General features: G+C 39.6%; 1 protein-coding gene across 1 annotated transcript in view; it reads right to left on the bottom strand.

Moving 5' to 3' along the window:
• Window positions 1-24,092, bottom strand: part of CRIM1 (cysteine rich transmembrane BMP regulator 1) — a 175,990-nt gene that overhangs the window by 85,563 nt on the left and 66,335 nt on the right. Inside the window, exons 3-4 of the mRNA XM_006910382.3 lie at window positions 12,503-12,745; window positions 11,304-11,424 (exon numbers count right to left, since the gene is read on the bottom strand). Coding sequence (XP_006910444.1) covers window positions 11,304-11,424; window positions 12,503-12,745 — 364 coding nt within the window. The remainder of the gene's footprint in view (window positions 1-11,303; window positions 11,425-12,502; window positions 12,746-24,092) is intronic.

Raw genomic sequence — 24,092 nt, 5'->3', positions numbered from 1 at the left:
TATTGATTCCATTTATATAAAATTCTAGGAAATGCAAACTATACGGACAGAAATCAGATCAGTGGTTTGGGATGGGAGGAAGAGAAGGAGAGATTACAAAGAGACATGAAGTGATGGGTGTGTTTTTGTTTTTTCTTCTTCTAAAAGAAAGGGTTTATTGAGCCACATCCTAGCCCGATATAAAACCGGGTCCTGGGGCATGCAGTCTCAGCCACGAGCAGCAGGGTTAGGTGGAAAAAGCAATATGCTTGCCATCTTGGGGTTGATGGGGGCTCTTTTATACATCAAGCTGGGCGGGAGAAAAATAAAAGTTGTTTTGAAAGGATTTACACTGGCTGCAGGTAAAGGGGGCGGGAGAACGTGGTTCTGGGATCAGGGCAGAGTCCGTAAGGGAGTGTGACTAGGTTTCAGTCTCACCAGGTAGCACATGGCTGGCACATGGTAAACACTCGAATATTTGCTCTGTGGGCAGACTGAAAACACTATGGGGTTTTGATGCTAGGACGTGCCATAGATGAACTATCTATAAATTTAATTAAAAGCATTTATTGAATATTTACCTATGCTAGGCACTGATGAGAGAGATATGGTGTATCCTTGTTCTCAAAAAGTATATACTCTATTGTCGTAGGAAGATAATAGTCTTCCTAACAGTCTTCAAGAACCCATGACCTAGCTATGGAAATCAAAGCACTCGATCATATTATCACAAGAGCTATGACACACGACTTCTTTCCTTTACAAAGGAAAAGCCAGAAAAAAATGATTTAAAATGCATTTATCTGTGTGATACATTCACAACAGACTAACTGAGCAACAAGTCCAAAAGAAACTAGCTGTCTCCACCTCCAGGATCTCAGTTAAGTAGTTAAAACAGTTTGCTGTGCAAACTGTATCTACACAACAAATGAAGAGAAAAATATTTTCCATGAAATTTGGGGTTGCTTTTGGCATTTCCAGAAGAGGTAGGATTTTAACATTTTAGATTTGCTTACTAGTGATGTAAATAACTTCACAAAATATTTTTGCTTAACTCTGGAGCTGTTGTTCTGTTTGCCTGTGTCATGAGGATGATATAGCATCAATGAGAGTGAGTGGGGAAAGCCTGAGGTTCGGTATTAGCTATGTGGTGGGTTCTGCTTTCCAACTTTACCGAACATTTGATGGAATTCAGTTGAGCTTCTGTGTCTCAGTGAGAGTCAGAGGGCCATGTATTTAGTGTCTGGTGATGGCCAGGGCCACTCAGACCAAACTGGATGCCACTGAGTGAGAGCCTTGAGCTTTGTTTCAGGACTGAAACAAACGTAAGACTAGACACTGTTCAGGTTCATGGAGAAACACAAAAGACATAATAAGGCATGAATACAGGAAGTACAGGGCTTCCACATATGAAATGAATTGTGACAAATTAAAGTCTTTAATAGAGAGACAGTTCATCTCCAGTGGGCAAGGGCTTTACTTCTAGGAAAGCATATTTTCTTCAATCTGGGGATACATCCAATGACAACATCGAATTCCTACAATTATTTTGTTTTAAAAACATCAGAGTTTAATATAGACTCTGGCTTTTTTAGTTATGAGTTGATTTGCTCTTTTGGGCCAAAAATTACTGTGACAGAGGGCAACGGAAAAGATGTTCTTTTCTTAGTTGAGAAAGAAGGGCTTCAAATACATTTCTAATTTTTTTTTTGCATTTGTTTAAAAACAGAATGCTATCATGATAGCATACCAAGACTCAGAAATGTTTTAAATTTGTACTATGCTAATACATATTTTACACAACGTATAATTTATTTATTCAAAAAGTAGCTGGATAAATTATCCCAATTAAAGGAAACCACCAAAAAGTGAATTGAATTAGAGAAATTTGTCTTCTAACAGACTAATCTTTAAAAATAAGCACTAAATCTGTCATTAAGTGCCATCTTCTTTGAGATGATGTCTTGGGAACAGATGGACATGATAATTAATGACAAGGCTCTTATTTGATAATGTTCTTCTGAAAATGCGTATTCAGGGGTAATTTCCACTGGCTATTCAAGTAGGCGTCTACAAGTAACTTAATTACCTTGCACACTGTTAAAAGCATAAATACTATTTGATGATCTAAAGAACTTAACGCTGTCTCAAAGAACTAAAGAGTGCTCCCTGAGCTATGAAACCTGGCAGTTTCAAGCCACCGAGAGGAAGTTTCAGGCTTTGACATATGTGTGTAGTTGGGCTGATGAGCCTGTGTCCCTGACCTTGTGTAACCCTCCCACCCCCTAAAGTCTTTAACCAGCAGAATGATGGGCTGAGGCTCTGGAGAGTTGACTGAGGAGCTCAACCACCCAAGTGTTAAGTACATTAGCAAACAGAAAGTTAAAGGACTCCTGACACGGTCATGCCAAGACTATTACTCAGAAGTGAAAAGATTACTCAGATGTTAATGGAGTAGAGGAATAAGAAAATCCACTGACTTCTCGACAAAATGGGAACTGTATGATGCCACGATTTGAAACTATAGGTAAATAGGGAGGGATGTGAAAAATGATCATCACTTATGGTTTGTGTGTGTGCTTTTTGAGGTCCTTGATCTCTTAGTTTAGACTTAAAAGTGGAATATTACATTATAGCCTTTTCTTAAAGTCAGTTTTCATTATGTGGTGGAAAGCCAGTCTACTAATTGATTCTTTTCTTGAAGGCAGATTACTCTGTGTGTGTGCCCTTCTTATCACCTTCCAAAGGTCTGGAACTTTTTGAAACTGGCAGTGGTGATATTTGTAAGGCATTGAGTTTCTTCAAGGGTGGGCCATACCTTATTCATCACCATATCCCACACCAAGCCCAGTGTTCTCTATCTTCCATGAGGTCCCTCATGGGGATTTGCCATTTAACAGAATTTTTAGATCTCCTCCTTGTTTTTACTCACTGCAGCTTTGTGGTTAGATTAATTTTTATTTAACTCCAGCACTTCAGAAGGGAAGGGATGATCTGCCAAAGATTCCATTCTACTGGCCTCATCTTGTGCGAGTCGATTTCAGGCTGTGAATTCTGGAACCCCAGAAAGATCCTTTTCTAAATATCTACATCTATTCACTACATCTATTCAACGAGTGTGCTAGCAATCTGCTAAGATTCTGTTATCACAGTACAATATATCACCAACAAGATGAATCTTCTTGAGAGCCCAAAGAAGCCAGGATTGAGAAATGGGAACTAATCATCCTGGATTTTCAACCTGAAACAGTAGAGTAGAATATCTAGATATTACAGTGAAAGTAAAAGAAATTCATGGTCATGGTCTCTGTATCTGACATATCTCAGAGACAACAGGGTTGAAATCCTTCCTTTTATCTTATTTCCCTTCCTGGATTACAGAGTTTGGAGCTGTTATGATATGACAGGGTATGAATTGGAAATTGTCTTCTAAGGTCAATATCTGATGAGAGAGAAATAAAACTGAGGATCAAACCAAAAAATGGAACTTAATTCAGGAGATCACTTTAAGAGGCATAGAAAGAGATGGTCCAAAGTTAGAAACAGAGAATTTAAAACTCTTCCGTGAATATAATGCAGGGGTGGTGATGGTGCGTGTGTGTTTAAGTTAGTGTGAGATACAGGAAAATACAGTAAGAATATGGAGGAGCTGGATAAAGAAGAGTCAAAGAGAAGACAGACAAAGACCCAGAACCTTAGGGAAAGTAATGTAGCAATAGCTGGGAGAAACAAATATACTGTGGGCCCAGGAGGCAGCAAGCACAGCATGTAGTTCATGCTAATGAATGTGAAGAGATATGAGGATGCTGCAGACATCACCCTCCCCTGAACACATCCACCAAGGCTGGCTGACAGGCACGGAGAGCCATGTTCTATGAGAAAGCAGTTTCTAAGAATAAAGCCTTATCTTATGGATTCAGCCTTTGGCCAGATAGTTTCTCCTCCTGCTATATAAGGTACTAACTATTTATAGATGTAAAAAATATGTAACTGCAATATTCAACCAGCCATTGAACAGGCAATGTATTTTACTGAATAATCACCCAGCTTTCACAATTCAATCAACGATGATTACCCTGGTTTAAATCATCAGTTTACTAATTTGTTTATTTCACTGTTCATTTCCTAAGTTTTGGAGAGAATGAAAAAAATAAGTAACCATAGTTCTTTTATGACTTCCTTTGGACTTTCTCCCTTTCCTATCACTATGCAAACCATATATTTCCCCCATTATATTCTGAGTTCTGGAATTTTCTAAAATTTTCCTTCTCCTTTCTTTCCCAGGAGTCTCCTGCAGCAGGAGCTTGGCTTCCTTCCCCTCCAAAGAGTTTGGGAAAGGCAAAGAATTTAAAACTAGAAATTACTTTTGAGATCATTAAATCCCTCCTCCCTTCTCTCTCAGAAAAGAAAATGGATTTGGATGAAGTGAGAGGCTTGTCCAAATTCATGTAGAAATGGGCCTAGATTCTAGCACTCAACATCATCCAAGTAACATGTTCTCTCTGTACAGTATCAGGTGATGGATGGAGGATTATTCTTTAGCTGCTAAACAGTTTACTCACATGTGCTTTGCTCATAGGTTACAACAATGAAAGAAAGTGTAGGACATGGAAGGTCAGGTCTCCTGAGTGGAGGGGCCGGGGAGGGGCTGGCAGGGAGTAAGCTCAGGGACACAGGGGCACAGTGCTGCCTTGTGTGGTTTATAGTCACATAGCACAGCCTGGCTCTGCCACTCACTAGGCAGGAGCCTTCTGGCTCATGATGCTCCATCTCTGAAATAGGGGAGCTATACGACCTGCTTCCTGGGGGTGGAGGAGTAAGGGGGAGCACTAAAATTCAGGCTCATCTACATTTCCAGTGGAATTATACCTAGAATCTAATGAGCTTAAGATATCCGGTAAATGTTTTGATGAAAACCAAAGTCACATATTAGTCAACATTTTGGCTCACCAACAATCTAAAATTTTTAATTTTTTTGGACTAAGGAGAAAAAATTTAAAGTATTTCTAAATCTTGATTTAAAAATACAGGCGTATTTTTGTATTGTGTCTCAGAAAGCAAGGGATATGAATGTTCTGGATACAGGTTTTCAAAGAGAACTAGACCCTAGCCAGAGAGAGGCTGGAGCCAGGAGGGAGCCTGGGGACTGGGCTTGCTGTACTGTGCACAACCCAGGAGAAACCCTACTTTAAGTTTCTGAACATTATAAACAATGACTGATTTCCCCCACAAAATAATCAGATTGGGTTTTTCTCAATAACTTTTAAGGAATGCATATTTATAACAGAAACTGATAACAGAACATTAGAGAACAAAAAGTTTGAGACAAATCTCATTAAAATAAATTTAGAATGGGTGACTGTCAGTAACATATTACATTCATTCATCTTCTTAATGAAAATATAAAAATAGTTATGTATCAAATCAAAAGGCACAGGGTACAGAAAAACTCATTTGACTTACAGCGAAAGCGAATAAAATAGCAGTATTACTGTCTGGATTTTTGACTAGTTAATGTCTACCCTGTAAGTCTATATTTAAAAAGACTGGTGAAAAATTAGAGAGGCAAAAGGAAGACTCTGTAAAATTAGGCACATACAGTGGAGACAGCAAAGAGCAGTGTAGAGAGAAAAAATGTGACTCTAGGAGTTGTCTTCTTGAGAAACAGCTCAGCTGGGCTGAGGCCTGGGCTGGCTGACACGGGAGAACACAGAAGGCACAGATGTATAGCCCAGGCTGGGTCTACCTTCCAACCATATCTGGTGGGTCCAAATTTCTCAGACAGCCACGATCTAATCAAGCATTATAGAGGAGAATTTCTATGTAATATCTTGAAAGGTTGTTTTGTGTGTGTTTTGTTTATAAAACTGACCTGGTTTTATCAGGCAGATCTTGTGGTATCCCAGAATGGGATTCCCTGTTGTATGATGGGAGAAAACCTAGTTTAATTAGGTAGTCACAACATTCTTTATGGAGAGGAGTTAAAAATAATGAGGTGGTACTGAGAGGTTCCTAAGTCATGTGTCTACTTGCAGGTGAGCTGCTGGCTGGTAAGTGGAGAGAGAAGTGGGAAGGGAGCTGCTGAAGTGGAAGGGGGTTGATGACCAGGTTGCCTAAATTACACTGGAGACCAGCGCCCTTGGGCCAGAAGGACATTAGTCTCTGGACAAAGGTCACCTGAGCTGTAGCACTCCACCAACTTTCTACAGTCAGAAGACAAAATCTACAGGGCACCTATTTGAATAAATATATGTTATGGTGGATTTCAAAATGGCCCGGAATTCTTTGCAGCTTCTCCCACCAAGAGATGGAGTTTACCGCCCCACTTTTTAAAGCAGGTTTAACCTAGTGATTTGCTTTGACCAACAGGATGTGGGGGAAGGGATGTTGTGTGATGCCTTCCATGTCTTGGGCTCTTAAGGGTTTGCTACTTCCTCTCTTGCCTCTGCCATCATGTAAAGAAGCTCAGGATGAAAGACTCTAAGGGGTGAGAGGCCCTTCCAGCCATCCCAGCTGAGTTCCCAGACATGTGAGTGACATCACCTTAGACTATCCAGCCCCAGACAATCTGCCAGCTGACTACAGAAGAACCACCCACTTAATACAGAGTCATGAAAAATAATTAATCTTTGTTTTATTTGTTTTAAACTACTACATTTGGGGGTGGCTTCTTACACAGCACTTAGTAATTGAAACATATGTATGTTGTTTATATATGTATACAGTGCATATTAATATGTACTACACTGATATAAATATGTTGGTGAGATCTAAATTCATATTCACTGATGTATTTCCTGGACTTAAAACAATAAAACATTGTTATCAAATGTACTGCAGTGGAGAGCATAGGCTTTTGAATCAAAGAACTGGGTTCAAGACTTGGACCTGCACCAGAGAACATCTGTGATTTTGCATAAGTCATTTATTCTCTCAGTCTCTGTTTTCATATCTGTAAATTCCTCATGGTGTAAGATGATGGTAAAATTAGAACAAAAGTGAATGCTTTGTAAATAGCAGGGCACATTACACAGTTAAGTTGTCATTGTTACTGCTGTTTACATGTTTCTTAAACTTTTCTTTTTCTTTTTCTGCAAAGACTTTGTTAGGATCAAGGTATCTACCAAAAGTCTCTGTGCTATAGGTTTCCTTCTGCATCGAGGTGTCTGTATGCAAACACGCATGCAGTACGGAGGGCCTTCCAAAGGCCAGAAGGTACCAGGGACAGTCCCGTTTTTACTCTCTGTCATTATGTAGTCCTTAGGCCCAGTGTAAGGCGCAGAGCCACTCTCATTCTCTTTCACTGTCTCCTGAAAGGTATGATGAGCTGCCACGTAGCGCCCATAATATTCCAGTGCCACGAGAAGGGAAAAGGATGACAAGAATTGGCAGGGTGCCTGGAGGCCTAGACCCAGCTGAGGGAAGGAAGAATTAAAAATGGTTAAAAGTTAATTATATCACACATAGAATGATGTCTAAAAAGGATGAAGTTCAGGAGGAAAGATAATAAAAGAGAGAAAATGAAGGATGGGCCATTAAGAAAAAGCAGAGATGCAGCAAAGGGGGAAGGAATAACTTATACTGAGAAAGGGCAGAGGGATTTCAGAAAACTAGTACTTGTCAGGGACAGAAATGGGAAGAGATATCCATGCGTCAAAAGAACATCTGGAGGGGAGTGTCTGTCTCTTGTAAGGGCTCATGTTTGATGAGTGAATAAATGAATGAATGAACTGCAAACAGACAACTCAAAAGAGAATTCACAAGTTGAGAAAGAAGTCACCCAAAAATAGGGCAGTAAGTAGCCAGAATGGGTGTAATAGTCTCACTAGGAATGGCAATTACATTTGGGTAGGCACGAAGGAGGAAGAAATTTACCCGTGAAGATGAGGGGGTGGTGGGGGAAAGGTCCACAGACTCCTTTTCTAGTCTATGGAAGGTACAATAGATCCTTAGAAAAAAGAGGTTGTTACTTTTACCAAAGGTAAATCTCTTCTGCTAAAGTTTAAGATGTTTCACCTTACTCTGTCCTATCTACAGGGGACTTTCCCCTCTGAATTCTCCACATAATCAGTCTTGATCTCAGATGGCTCGAAGTTCTTAACAACGCTCTTTCTAAATATGCTGGTGAAGATCAAATAATCTTAGCAGGACTTTAAATGTTCTAAAATGCTCTTTTTTTTTTATATACCTAAACATCATGCTCCTAAAGAGCAAACCATTCACACAGATCACACACAAGAATAAAGTTATGTCATGTTTTCTCTTAAAATGCTACCATTATTATAACATATTAAGTACTCTGCTTTTTATTTACATTTTTTGGGGTTTTGTTCCCTTGACAAAGTAGACAAACTGTGACTTGTCTATCATCCTTCTTAATAAGTGGGAACCTACTTAATATGCTAAACTAGGTTAAGCCACAGTCTGAACATACTTTGTGCTTACCATTCAGTATTAATGCACACAGAGAAATAGAAGACACAATTCCTGACCTCTACAAACAACCCTTAGTTGGTGAGATAAGACTTAATGTATATAACAGTTAAATAACAATGCAAGGATGTATATGATTAATTGGCAATATGGAAAGGGATACTTTCAGAGTTCCTAGGGAGTCAGACGTGTATTGGTTGAAGCCTGACAACCTTGTGCATAAAGTGGAATTTAATTGGAGTTTTACAGGATGAACAATATTACAAAAGGTGGAAGGGAGAGATAAAGGCATCTCGTGCTTTGAGAGGTGAGCTTGGTGCTTGGAACAGACAGTTTCTTAAGTATTGAGAGCGGGGCCATAAAGAAGCGGTTGGTTAAAAACTGAAAGAGTTTAAAGTGAGACAAGGAATAATATTACCACTCCACGGCAAGAAGATAATTTTTCTCTTCTTCAACATATCAATCATCACAGCTGAGTGGGCCTGTTTGTTTGTTCATTCATTCATTCATTCATCAATAAATGTAGGTTGATATATTACATCAAATCCTAGTCTAGGTACTAGAGACTACAAAATACTCTCTTCTCTTGAGAATCACACAGAGTAAGATAGACTGACAAAAAAAAAAAAAAAAAAAGCAATGATTTCAATGTATTATTAAAAGTGCTGTGATAGAGAATTAAATCATGGGAATTAAATCACAAGGACCAGAAGAGCGCCACCTAAGTCATCCTTAGGGACTGAAGACTGAAAATATTTCCAAGAGAAGAAAATGTAGTCCTGAAAGAGGAGTCAAAGTGGTAGAAGGATCAATTGCCAGTGCAAAGGCATGGGCCAGGAGAGAGCACGGGGAGGGGGCCTTGTTCAGGTGGGAACACAGGATGCGTGCTGGAGAAGGGGCAGGGCGCGGGCAGGGGTCACCGACTACCTAAAAGACAGGAAACTAAAGAGCTGTGAGAACTTAATCCTTCCCTGCAAATAATTTACAGTGGGATTTTGAATGACTTCCTTCTCCATGTTTTTAATTTCTTCATTACAGGGACCTTTAAACTGACTGTTCTTTAGTTCTGAATGCCAAAGTCGAAATTATGTCAATACAATAACAACCATCCTAAGGTTTATGTTTATAAGACTCACAGAAGCTTTGAGATAAAACGGAAGACATCTAGCTGAAGCTCCTTTCCAATGTAACATTTCTTCTAAGCACTCCTGGCAGGTGGCCAACCAGACGGAAAGAAATCTCTCCAGCTCCAGGGAGCTCAGTCTATCTCAGGAAGCAGCCCAATTCATTACTGTACATCATTAGTTGTGAGAATTTTTTTTTTCTTAAATTGAGATTAAATATGTCTTCCTGTAGCTTCTACCCATTTTGACCCCCTAGAGAGACTAAAAAAAAAAAAAAATAGCCTACTGTGCCTCCTACATGCAGATGGTACGATATTATATTATAATAGTGAACTGAGAATTGTCTCTTTTCCTCACTAAAGGACCTGTTAATTAACGACTGACTTAGTTTTAATTAATCAGGTTCCCTAAGATAATGTGCCACCTTCCTTTTCATAAAGACCTTGAAGGGACATCTGTTACTGTTAGTAATGCTCCATTCTCTTCCTTTAGTGACTGGTAATACCATATGTGTGCACAATAATTCACCTCTTTCCAAGCATCTTCGCATAAATTATCATCACGTCATCAGGTGCTGCGCCACTGTTACTACGTTATCTTCACAAAAATCTTTGTATTTGTTTTATAATACAGTACAAAAAACAGTGCAAGTCATGTAAAATAGGTCTGAGAGAATCCTAGGGTTTCTGACAGAACGAAGGTTAGGAGATGTCAAAGAACTAATGTATTTTAAGAAGAGAAAGAAGAAAAAATTATCAGAACACTCTCTGGATGTCTACTCCAATTATGGACACATACCTGATACCTACCCCAACTAAGGACCCATATATATTCCTATCTTATCAAATCATTTTAATAATCACAACTGCTCATGCAACAAACACAGATATTAAGTGCCTGGCACAGGGAATAAAGGAGATTGAATGAAACAAGGCACCATTTTAATTCTGGCTTTTAAAGGCAGAGCAAAAGTTGAAAGAAATGAGATGACTTAGGCCTGGGAAAGATGGAGGCGAGGTTATGTCAGGAAAGAGGCGAGAGCATCTCAGCAGGAGAAAGAGAAGGTAAACTCCATGTTTCTAAGCATGGTCTTCCCAAAAGCCAAGCATGAGGGCCAGCTCTATGTGGGTGCTATGTAGACTCTCAAGGACAGGACCTGGAGAGCCTCACATTCTGGAGTGAGCCTGGTCCTGTAGGGCTAAGTGGACGTCCTGCTACTGTGACTAAAATGACAGCAACCTTTTCCCCCATCAAACCAAAGAGAGATGTGTTTGTTACTCCAGAAAGCATTATAAAAAATTTAGATTCCTCTTTGCCTAATCAAGTAGTGGGTCTGGGTAGATGTGATTGCAAATGTCAAGGATTCCTGGGAGTAATTCTATGATGCATGCACAGGGCTTCATCCCATTGGGCATGATGGTTAAGCACCTATAAGATTCACTGCAGAGGATCCAATGACACACCCACTGTGGATGGATACAGGTTGCCTCCCTGGCTACATACTGAGGGTCATGTTTGCCTGGATAGTCCTTGGCCTGCAAAAGTGCATAGCACCCCAACATGAAGAATCTGTAAGGATTGGTGACTTAACCTGATGACACCTGGCTTGAACCTGAGGAACCACACATGTAAATACCAAGTCCTAGTAACAGTTCAGTGATTTTTCCCTAATACTTGGGGAAAATGAACTGCATGCTTGAAACTGTGCCTTCCATGATGCTAACACACAAGACAGGAGGAAACTTGATAAACCAATGACAAACCAACCTTGTTGGCAGAGTGCAGCAACCATCCGCCGTGAGTCTGACTTGAGTTTCGTAGCTATCCAGGGGGCACACGGCCTGCTGTACGGAGGGGCACTCCACAGTGCTGCAGTCCACGCTGAACACTGGAAGGGGCAGACAGAGGCACTATTTACTGTGACATTTACTGGCATTTTGAATCCCAAAAAGAAACACTGGCTCTTGACAGATTTTTGCAGTGTCCTTGCTTCCCAGAAACCCTGTCTTTGCACTGGCATTTCTATTTCACTCAACATTGGAGAACTGTAATATTTCCCAGGTCTTCTGTGCAAGGGAAGCAGGGGACAAGACATTTAAGAGTTAAGATGAAGACGCGGAGAGACAGAGAGAGAGTTAAACCAATGGGGGTTATGTGGACAGATGGTGGTAGTCAGCAAGAGGCATTTCTGGTAGAATAGTTCAAGAGATGAGCAAGGGATCATTTTGCTTGAAGCATTATCTAGCAGTTAAAAAAAAAAAATCTGACTGACGATTAGAAATTTGCAAAGAGGAAATCACTAGAGTCCAGACCTGTTCACAGACCACATTAGAAATGCTGCCATAAGAACAAGGATGTTAGAAATAATTTAAAGCAAGAAAGAGCTGGGACACAACGAGGAATCGAATGTGGCAGAGAAGGTGAGTCAATAGTCAAAGACGACGTAGCACATGCTATCGAGCTAATGGGTGGATGGCGGGGAAAAACTGGGGCTGAGTATTTTGTTATGACACATCTCGCATTTTGATGCACATGTGTACCTAAAAATAACTTTCTGTGTTATGTATGATGATTGTTTCTAAATGCAACTTTAAAGTGACAGATATATCTGCAAATGAGGGCTACGACCTCCTCTGGGGGAATGAAGCAGGCAGACATAGTACCATAAATTTTAACCCCGCCTCCCCCATTAAGCATACTTTGAAGGGGGAAAAAAAAAAGAAGACGAAGAAAAGAGAAAAAGCCATGGTCCCTCTCTGCAGGCGCTTCTGTACCGGTGGATCATCACTCTGGGTCTCTGACTAGAAGGCCAGAAGTCAGGCTGCCAGTAGCCCAAAGTGGCAGGCTTGCAGTGTGCTGATGACAATGCTCATCTTCACGTGGAAGGAGGGGCCGGGCTAGCTGCAGAAGGCCTGCTACCCTCTGATGCAAAGAAGCAAGGTTGCTGAGACAAAGCTCGTGCATACCTGGTTTGCACTCATAGAGGTCACAACACTCTCCCGGCTTCCCTGAGGCTTTTGACACTAGTATGTTCAGGTATCCCGGCTGGCAGACTTTGCGCAGACAGCCCGCGGGGTCGCACACACAGCGGCTGGGTAAGGGGCAGCACTCCCCGGGAGGAGCGTAGCCCTCGATCAGAACGGAATCTTCAGGACAACGCGGAGAAAACTGGACTTCGCAGCGGGCCTTGGAGCAATCTGGCTTCTCTTCTAAATGGGAGAGAAAGAATTTAACACACGCCCAAGGGCAGTGTGGGGCACTTTCATCAGAAGCACAGGCAGCCCCCGAGGATCTGTTTACTAACCAAAGAGGAGGGGAGAGGAAGAAGTCTGGTGAAAACCCTCAAACTCGGCGTAGCCGACCATGACAATCTCTCCTGAGACCTGCTCACGACACCAGAACGTGAGGCAGGAATTGATCTTTTTCTCCACCTTCCCACTCACTTGTGCTGGACAATGTCCAGCACATGGACCAAAATGAAGAAAGGCAAAGGGAAGATGCCAACCTGACCTGGAGAATCTGAAAAATGGACTCAATCACTGACTACATCAGAGAGCTTTGCATTTAAAAGGAGTTTTAAGGGCTGTTCTTTGAAAATAGTGCATGTTTAAACTCCATGACAGACCTGCAAATAAATCGCAATTACTGCAGGGACTGGAGACGAGGCGCACAATAATCAACATGGAAATTGCTCAACCCCCAAGCTCTGAATTTTGAGATGAACTTAGTAAGATTATATGATTCTATGATGTGAAATCCTAGCAAGACGGATAATGAGCCAAATTCCCATGTAATTTCCCTAAATGACATCTGGTGTTTCTGTCTCTAGGAGAGATCCATCAAAGGTCCCTCATTCTCCTTTCTCCAGTATTATGTATTAATCTATTGCTGTAGCTCAATTTAAAAAATACATCGAGCAAAGCCCTAGCTTCTGGAGCCCTCAGTCTCTTGACTTAAGCTTTTAAGAAACCTACACCAACATTAGGTCCTCAAGGAAAAGACTGAAATAAACCTAAAGTACATCATTATAGCCCTGTGACCTTTGTGAGGGAAGGGAGAAAGAGTTTGGAAAATGTTGGGTCAAAATGGTGCTGTGTAGTATTGATGTACGTTATCATAAGCTCTCTATTTTCTAAAGGAAAACCCACACAGGGTTAGACCCAAGAGGTCACCTAGTTTCGTCTTCTCAACTAAAAATTATAGTCCATTTTGTAGATAAAGAACCTGAGGGCCAAGAGTTCCAGTGACCTGCCCAAGGTCTGCGGCAAAAATAAAGCAAGAATCTAGTCGTTTCCGGTTCACTTAGCTCTTTATACTACAAAGTACATCTATTTCCAAAACCAAGTACTCCTCAGGTCATTTTCTACCTTAATTGCTATATATCTCATTTCATTGTCCCTCTTCCTTGTCTAACTGCTCCTTGTCTAATCGAAACATAGCATAGGGGAGCCTTCATAGCCATAGTTCTAGTAAAGTCATTCACAAATACTTACCAAGTGCCTACTGTTCCAGCAGCTTGGGATACACCATAAAGAGAAAAAACATAGATCTCTAATCTCGAAAAGTTTACGATACAGTGGAGGGTGACAGAAAATAAACAATAAGCATTATAAATAAGCAAACTACATGGGTAGTAGAAGGTGATAAGTACTATAGGGGAAAAATGGAACAGAGCAAGGGGGAATGAGAGTACAGGGAGGCAGTTACAATTTGGTCAGAACAGGCAACACTGAGAAGCTGATGTCTGAACAAAGACTTGAAGGGGTGGTGGGGTGGGCCGTGGAGATGTCTGGGAAAAGGGCATCCCAGCAGAGGGAACGCTAATGAACCCCTGCGTGTCCATATATCCTACTTTTCCATACTATAACCCCAAGGAACTGCCTCGAGAAGAAAACATAAGTAAAGAGGAATTCCACTCTGGGATCCCTGTCAGGGTAGGCAGAACAAAGCAATGAGCTAAGGAGGACAAAGTCAATCTTGAGTGTATGGGCACTGACTGAGATGGAGTTTGTAAACTGTATTCAGTCAGTTTATCTGACTAACACAAACACATGGGCTCATAATTAGTAAGAGCTCTGTGACTTTAATTGCAAATAGCACTTAATTCCTACGCTTGCTAATGGGCTGTAACTAACTCATTCTGTATCACATTCTATTACATTCTTATTGTGCAAAATATTTGGTACGTATAATGAGACTTTTCAAACATATGCTTCAATAAAACACATTTCATTAAAACCCAATATATTAGACCTTTCTATTCTGTTCTTTATGTTTAACAGTCCCAACATTGTCATCTATTAACGTGTTATTTGCAGTTCAAGCCTTTAGAGATTTATTTACTTCTTAGGAAGTGCCTTTGTAATAAAAGTGCGATAAGGTAGGCTGCCGTAGACACTGAACCACTGTCAGAAAACGTTTAAGCCATTTCCCCTTTGCCAGGAGAGAACTTGCCATCAGCGCCTGTGGCTGTAGCATTTATCCCGAGGTAACTCACGGATTACAGTCCTAATCTTACTCCCAAAGTTGGCCACGAAATAGTTCGCTTTTATTAGCCAGGAGAGAACTTGCCATCAGCGCCTGTGGCTGTAGCATTTATCCCGAGGTAACTCACGGATTACAGTCCTAATCTTACTCCCAAAGTTGGCCACGAAATAGTTCGCTTTTATTATTATTTTCGCATCATTCAACTGTCTTTGGAAACAAATGACATCACTGTATTCTGTTTTTAGTAGTGGTATTTCCATTTACAGAATATAGTGATTCTTGATCACTGAAAATGTCAAATCCTAGAAAATGCAGCATTCCTACGCATGATGTTAAGAATGTTGAAAACGAGTTAAATCTTATTCTAAATGATTTTTCAACTTTTCTCAAGATGACAGTATCGAGTTTCCCTTTAATTTACTAATGTAATCAATTAGTAGATTTTAGACTATCTTTGTTTTCTTAGAATAAATCCTGATTTGAAAGATCCAGCTGGATCTTTTTTGACTTTGTAACATTTAAGATCTTTAAATTTATAAGCTTATGGTAGCTCTTGCCTTTGTGTGTGTCAATGTAGTCTCATTCAGTCTTAGTTTCAGAGTTACACTTTTTCAATAAGCTGTTTCACATTCTACCTCTTTCTCTGCTGTAAAACAGTTTAAATAAAACAGGCATTACCTATTCTTTGATGTTTACATACAACCCACTTGTAAAACTATCTGTACTTGGCATTTTTTTTAAAGAGGGAAGGAAAGATTTCTTCTTTGGTTATTAGATTATTCAGGTGTTCTACCTTTTTTAGAGCCATCTGTATTAACATTTAAGTAGATCTAATTCATCTAGATTTTCAAATGCATTTCAGGCTTTATTGACTAAGCTTTCTTTTTTGTAGTTTTTATGTTCATCAATTTAGTTTTTAATTTTTGTTTAATTATTTTATTGTTCTTTTCTCTAGTGTTTTAAGATTAATGCTTCATTTACTTCTATTTTATTTTCCTACAAAGGCTAATCATCTTAATTATGATTTTAATACTTTAGCCAAATATTGTTTCGGTTACATTCTAATTTTGGATATGCATTACTCTCGGTGTAACTCATTTCTAGTTGAATCTAAATTCAACACTGATTTTCTCTTTGAAGACTTTTTAAAAGAATGCTATTCAGTTTCTGCACAGGTAGGTTTTTTTGGCTTTTTAAAAAATTTTTAATTTATAGTTTCATTGTCTTGATGCTAGAGAATGTAGGCTATACAATTTTCTACTTTTGTTAATTTTTTTGAGTTTTTTATGTGGGTTTTTTTTTTTTTTTTTTGGCATGAGTGTGTCTAAATGTGGCCTATGGCCAACTTTAAAATACATAGATATTTGAAAAGAACATGTGTTCTGTTTATTGAATACGAACTTACAGATCTATTAAGTCAAACTTTTCAATTATGTCAGATCACTTGTATCTTACATTTTTAACCTTATTTCCAAGAAGGATCTATAAAAATTTCCCACCATGAACCAGTTAACTTTTCCTTGTTATTTCTAACTGTTTTCGCTTTAAATTTTCAAGGCTGTGTTATTAACTTCATGACTAGCAGGTATCACAGTCAAGCCTGTTATATTGACTTGGCAAACTGTAAAATAATGCTTTCGAAGAATTTAGATTCCTAAGATCTATATTTTTCTTTTACTTTCGTAATTGTTAACTTTCGTAGCTTTCTCCTTCTCCTCTCAATCCTTTATTCACCTTTCAATAGATGATCCAGAACCCTTCCTTACTCACTCAGCATCCTTCCCTGCCCCCAACCAGTCAGCAGCCTGTCATTTAAAACCAAATGGTTACCATAGCATCAAGAATTGTTTTTCTGATACCTTCTTTCTCAGCCTGTTTCTAAATAAGTCATCTAGTAGATTTCATTTAGTCATCTATGTCTCTATTCTATTTTTCTTCCATGGAGAAAATGAGGAGAAAGCTACAGCCACGCCATGTATTTTTCATGATTTCGAAGGTTTTTCTCACATTATTTCTGAAGTTTTAATTTTATCCATTTGAAAAGAAGCCTCTGTTGACTCCCTACGGTGTCTAACAAATCTATATATAATACTTCAGTTAATTAACAAGCTTTTCAGTCTGGTTGCCTTGGAAACATTTCGCAAACGGAATCTTAAAGAAATCAACAAAAACTGTCCCAGGTATAGGCATCCCTTGCAACATAGGTCATAAAAAAAATAAAAAAAAAAAAAAAAAAAAGCCAGTTTCGTTATTTTAATAATCTTCCTACAAGAGGTTAGCCCTTAAATATTGACAGTACCACCCAGTATTAAAGTGAGTCTACAACAAAAATGTATCAATCCTAGTCACTTTAACCTGTGCAAATGCACTTTGGCCGGTGGTAGACCACCAGGTCCGTATGTTAACAGAAAAGTATAATCATGACCTACAAGCAGCAAATGAGTTTAAGAGTATTTTGCTTAAGCACAGATTTAAATAAAACCAAAGCCAAATGAAAAACTGCTAGATGAGAAGAGAAAAAAAGAGAAAAATTATATTGCCAGATTCGTATTATATATACTTAATTTTTGTAGAGTCCTACATGTCTGCCACTGAAACTTTCCTCCTCTTCTAGTATCTCTTAAAATGGTCCCTTAAAAATAACAATAGATATACTACACGCTTATTGATGAAAAACAGGTAACATAAAATGGACTAGCAAAATTCGGATAGGTGACTGACTACAAAGTTGATGCTGCTGAGTTCTGTCCTTTGCTGAAATCTACCCCGATTCTCACACACGCACATCCCTGCAGGCAGCACAGAATTATTCAGAGACAATTCTGGGGCGTTCCAACTATAGATATTTCAGGGGACCCCCAAGTCTGATTAGACCCGCTATCACAGAATTCAGTAGGTAAAGCACAAGAGTAAAGAGAGAGAGTCTGCGATTACTGTTTTCTTCACAACCTCCCTCTAATAATCACCCTCCCTTATAATGTGAAGTCCCAGAGTAGCTATGGCATCAGCCCAGGTGATCACAGGGGCCATTTGGTGGTCCTGGGAGATAAATACGGTACCAGCTGAGGTGCAATCTATGAAGTCCTCTCCAATTCTTTCACTCATTCATTCAACAAATATTTACTGAATGACTTCCATGTGCCAGGGGTTCCAGGCACAGGGCTTAGAGCAGGAAATTAAATAAAGTCCTTGCCTTCCTGAATTTAAAATTCCAGAGGAGTTAGACAATAAACAAAGAGCCACGCAGCATAATGCCAGGTGATGATAAATGCTTTGAAGCAGAATCAGTGATGTGGGTGTACTGCGTTAGCCAGGTGGGTGAGGGCAGATCTCTCTGAGGACGTGGCACCTGCAGAGATCTGAATGAAAGAAAGGAGAAAGCATGCGAACAGCAGGGCAGGACGGTCCCAGATACAGAGAACAGCAAGAATAAAGCCTCTAAGGCAAGAATGAGCCTACTCTCTAAGAACAAAAATATACCTCATAACCATTAAGAAGAAATCTAAACTATGTGGTATAACTCACAAGTAGAAAAACACTAACAAAAACAAGAGAAATATTTTGACAGATAATGTTTCTTATTAAGGATTCGATTCTCATGACCATGCTAGAGAAATGCAATCTCTACTAACTGGGCACCTTCTCTGTGTGAGGTATCAGGCTTCTACTTGTTGTCACACACCTTTGCACTCCCACATAAAGAAGAGATAACATCTTTACTTGGCGGATGAGGAGATGGGCACAGAGAGGCTAAGAAACTTGGTTAAAGCTACAAAGCAAGTGGCAGAGCCTTCAAAGCCCATGATCTCCCCACTAAGTCCACAGCGCTAAACACAAAAAGAACTTCAACTCTTCTAGTCAATTTTTCTGGTATTTGTACGGCTACATTTTTGCTCACATATAGAATGCAAAATTAATTTGAAAAGATAAAGAGGTTCAGGGTCTTTGTCCACTTCTCTTTCTGGTTGGCCATCCTTCCATTCCCATCTGCTCCTTGGCCTTATAGACATTACATGATAAAAGGGAGAGTCTTCTTATACCCAGAATTATTTTGTTCTGAAGACTTATATTACAAATGCAAGGCATATGTCATCCCTACATTTTTAAGTTTAGAGACTGACTCCTTTAAAGTTATACTGTGAATTCTTTTCATTCACATTCCATGATTTTATCATAACCTTTTTTGGCAAGCTTCGCGGTGAAGACTTGCTCCGCACAATCATAACCCCGAGGGGAAAAATTAGGCTTGTTGATACAGTCCCAGAAATACTTCATATTTTAGCTCGTTCAGAAACACCAGCTGTACTTTCCCAGCACTTTTTTACTCTGATTTTAGGATTTAACAGTGATAGAATCTACACAGAGCCTTTTCTAGTAGTTTGTTAAAGATACCATATTAAATTGTTTTCAATTACCTAATAAAGTTAGTTTGCAACATAGTAGAATTTAAATTCGCCAAATAGAAAGAAAAAAATTAAATGATCTCTAATAGTGGTCCCTAACCTTTTTGGCACCAGGGATTGTTGCTCCTATGAGCATCTAATGCCTGATGATCTGAGGTGGATCTGAGGCGGTGATGCTAGCGCTGGAGAGCTAGTGCTTCGCTTGCTCGCCTGTCACTCACCTCCTGTTGTGTGGCCCGGTTCCGGTCCACAACCCAGGGATTGGGGACCCCTGATCTATAAGACTGTAACATGTGATACTTCTGTGGTTCTCAACGCTAGCTGTGCATTAGAATCACAAAGCTTTTCAGAATACCACTGTCTGGATCCCACCTTAAATCAATTAAATCAGAATTTCTGGGGGAGAAACCTGGGAATTAGTATTTGGCACCATCACTTCCTGGGTGATTTTACTGTGTGATTAGGGCTGAGAATCGCTGCATTTCATTACTCTTCCAAGCAAAGTGGGAATCTATACGATGAAGTTCCCTATTGACACTAGAGCTTTGCCAAGGGCATGTTCAAACAGCAGCTAGCCAAATGCCGAAGCAGCACTGAGCCCTCCAGCTTTCTGCCTACCACCAAGTGGTCTATGCTATATGCTGAGCCTCACCATACCACTAGGAATCTCCCAGACTACATGTCTTTTCTGTGCAAGATGTTCCTAAATTGGGCTGAAAATGGTGCTCTAGATTAGAACTTTGCCACCAAAGGGTGTCCCCTTGGACCAGCAGCATCAGCATGATCTGGGAGCTTGCTAGAGCTGCAGACTTAGACCTTCGTGCCAGACCTTTTGAAACAGAATCTGCATTTTAGCAAGATTTCCAGGCGATTCAGCTGTACCGTAATGTTTGAGACAAACTGCTCTAGAGTAGTGCTTCTCAAACAGTGGGCAATGGACCAACGCATCAGCGTCTCCTGGGAACTTGCTAGAAATGCAAATTCTAAGGCCCCACATCAGAGCTAGAGTTAGAAACTCAGATGATGCCCATCAATTGGTTTGAATGAACCCCTCAGGTGATTTCATGCATACTCCAGTGTGAGAACCAGTGCTAGAATGATGATTTGCAACTCTGGGAGCACATTAGAATCCCCGAGGATTCTCAAAGTCCAGAAGCTTGGAGTTCACCCCAAACCAATTAAATCAGAATTACTGAAAGTGAGACTCTGGTATCAGTATTTTTAAAAGTCATCCCCCAGAGGACTCCAATGGTGATGTCAAGGTTGGATTCACTGTTCTAGGCATCCGTCCCCCGCAATCCTTCACACTCTCAAGAAGATGTGAAGCTGCTTTAATTCTCAGGAAATCTGAATCAATGAATTAATTCTCTGGAACCTTTTTAAACAAGGTCAGAACTACCTGGGAAGAGTGAAAAGTGCTGAGAGAGAGCTATAGGTTTCCCCTCTGGTGGTAGGTGGTGGGTGGAGGAAGCAGGGAGTGAGGAAGCCAGATTCATTCCAGAGGTGTGCATATAATTTCAAATCACAGTTCATGAGTGATTATTAGAATTTTGAGCCTGTGACATTTTATTTCATTTATCTGTTAATTCCCATCCGGGAGACGTATTCAATTTACTCCCGGAGGGATGTGCCATTCGAATAGTTACGTTTTTATATTCATACACAGTAACAAATTTTCAAAATGTAACAATGTTTAAAAATCCGGCAATAAGGCCTAAGGATAGTTTGGATAAATGTACAAAGAACTGAAGACTGATTTTCAAAAAGATGATTTTTAACTAATAAACTATGGCCTTCTCCAAATATCTGTCCCCTTTTCTTACCATAAACATAAGCTCATAAAAAAGGAATGAAAATTATTTGACAGTAGGACTAATGACTAATGAGGAAAACTTAAACGAATGAAATTTATATAATTAGTTCAGCAACATCTTAAGAGGAATCTTCCTAATGGCTTAAAAATGTCATAAAAGCATAAACACTAGAAATGAGGAACTCCCCAGGGTGGTGTTTAAACGGAAGGCAACATCCATTATGAAACATAAACAAAGCCTCTATTTTGCTGAATGACTCTTGTGACTTTGGGTGGGTTGCTTTCCATACTTCAAGTTTTCTTCCAGCTGCAACTTGGTTGTTCCTTTGTGTGAGAACATGATTTGAAAAAATATAAAATGTCAGATTTTAAAGAAGTGAGAATTAAGGGTCTGGTGTCACTCATCTGTAAAATGAGGGTCTGGCCCTTATGGATGTCTTCTGTAAGCATCCTTCAGCCAGAACTTTGAGCCCTTCCTATGCATGAGGCTCCAGGGACTTCCCATCCCTTAAGAAAGACCAACCAGTGATTTTTGAATTAAAGGAGAAGCCAGTCCTTCTCTCTCGGAATTCCAGTTTTGTTAATGCTGTAGAGTATTAGAAGCATAGTAGAGACTATGATTGTATGTGATGTTTAAAAAACAAGGAACAGTAAACCAAGGGTATTGTCAGTAATATTCTCAATAAATTCTTGAGTCCCAGAGGTGGTATAGAGATTTTAAAAGTCTTTAGAAGGACTCCAAAGACTATTATTTCTTGATCTGAGGTCTTCAGAGGTTCCTTACTTAAATGATTAAAATGATACATCGAGAATAAACAGAGGGTGCCGAACAGCATGAATGAAACATGAGTATTCTATCATTGATGCTGTTGTGTCTTTGCTGATGACAGCAGTGACAAAAAAATGAAACAAAACAAAAACAAAAACAAAAAATAACTGTGGTATTTAACTCTTTAACTGGCAGCTCTCAATGAGGGTTTATACATTCTGAAAAAAAAAAACCCATATGGATAAAAGTACAGAAATAGATTTTTGAAAAAATATTTTGGCCATTTTTTATTTCTCTTCCTTTTTAAAAAAAATTTGTTTTACTGAAGATAAACTCGTTTGTACCACTTATTTGTTATTTAACAGAGATTACTTTTCAGCTACTTTTCATCTTTTTTTCATCTGGGCATCAGTATAACTACCAGTTTACTATTGAAGTTTCTAGAGAACAAGAAAGAACCATATTCAAATCTTGGCTTTTTTTACAATTAGCTGTGTGACCTTTAGCAGGTTTCTTGACCTCTGTGTGTCAGTTTTTTCAGGGCTGTTATGAGAGTTAAGTGAAATAATATACACCGCAGGTAGCTCTATGCTTGGCATATCTAAGTGCCCAACAGAGTCATCATCATCATCATCAATTATTAGAAGCCTAGGCTTTGAGTCAGAGGGGCCTCAGAACACTCACTCATGTTAAATGGCACAAAAATGCTTATTCTGACTGTTTTAGAGATTAAAAGAATATAAACATTCTTTGATAGTACATATATATGAAATGTATAATATTTAAAACATTACGTTATAAAAATAAAAGAATATTTCATATATTTTATGTGTGTATGCACGCGAAGCCTAGGCTTTGAGTCAGAGGGGCCTCAGAACACTCACTCATGTTAAATGGCACAAAAATGCTTATTCTGACTGTTTTAGAGATTAAAAGAATATAAACATTCTTTGATAGTACATATATATGAAATGTATAATATTTAAAACATTACGTTATAAAAATAAAAGAATATTTGATATATTTTATGTGTGTATGCACGCGCGTGTGCGCGCACACACACACATACACACACACACAAGGAGGGCACTCTTAAGACCCTCACGTTAGCTCACTTCTCCCTCCCATTTTGTTTTAAACCTAATGCCCAACATAAAGCCTGGAACACATGTGATCATTAAATGTTCATCATTGTTAAGGCGAAGCTGATTATGAGACACACATATGTGTGGTATGTATCCCCACACAGTTATCTTAGCATGCCAAGGGTTTTCAAGTGCTGTCTCTGTCAGCTTCCATTACTTTCTTGATTAATTCCTTGTTTTTTAAAGGACTACTTTTTGAGAGAACAGTCTTTGCTCTGTCCAGAAAGAAAGCAGTTGTCTCGCACAGGTACTTTTCCCTGGAGAGTCTTCCCCAGTTATTTCTGCATTTAAGATGTATAGATGATGGGCCTGGCTTATGAAGTTGTCAAATTGACAAGATGGCATATTATGGTAACGAGTGCCTCCTAAAACAAACCGAGGCCTCCTGACATTTCTGCCCTTCAGTCGAGGCCTTCCTTGGAGAGAACATGCTTCTTCACTGCCCACCCTCTCTGCCCCTCTCAGAACAGCCTCAATCCCTTCTCAGGACTCTCTCCGAGGCCTCTCCACCCTTCTGACTGTGCCTTCAGCTCCAGCACCAACTTCCTAATCAGCCCTGCCCTGGGCTGAGCCCCTTGAAAGGGCCCCGGGTTTCTATGCCTCCTTTGTATTCTTTGTGTACCCACGGCGTAAACCCTCCACCGCCACCACCAAGAGGGCACCGTGAGACTACAAATATGTGAGCTGCAGCTGAGCAAAGGGATGTGTTTACTTTCCACCCTGAACTACAACTTGACCCATGGCAAAAACAAAAATACTGCAATGTGTATTTTTTTTTCCCAGAAATGATAATTATAGTTATCCAAACATTTTTCAAACTTCAACTACCAAAATGGAAAAGGCATTTCAAAAAATAATTTATGAAATAGGCACTTACATTCTTGGTAGTCCTTACATGGAAATATATATTTTTTTCCTTCCTTGCCATTAGGGCCTTGG

The sequence above is a fragment of the Pteropus alecto genome, unplaced genomic scaffold, assembly GCF_000325575.1.
Source record: "Pteropus alecto unplaced genomic scaffold, ASM32557v1 scaffold61, whole genome shotgun sequence".
Taxonomy (NCBI): Eukaryota; Metazoa; Chordata; class Mammalia; order Chiroptera; family Pteropodidae; genus Pteropus; species Pteropus alecto.
This window is presented reverse-complemented; position numbering and strand designations above follow the sequence as displayed.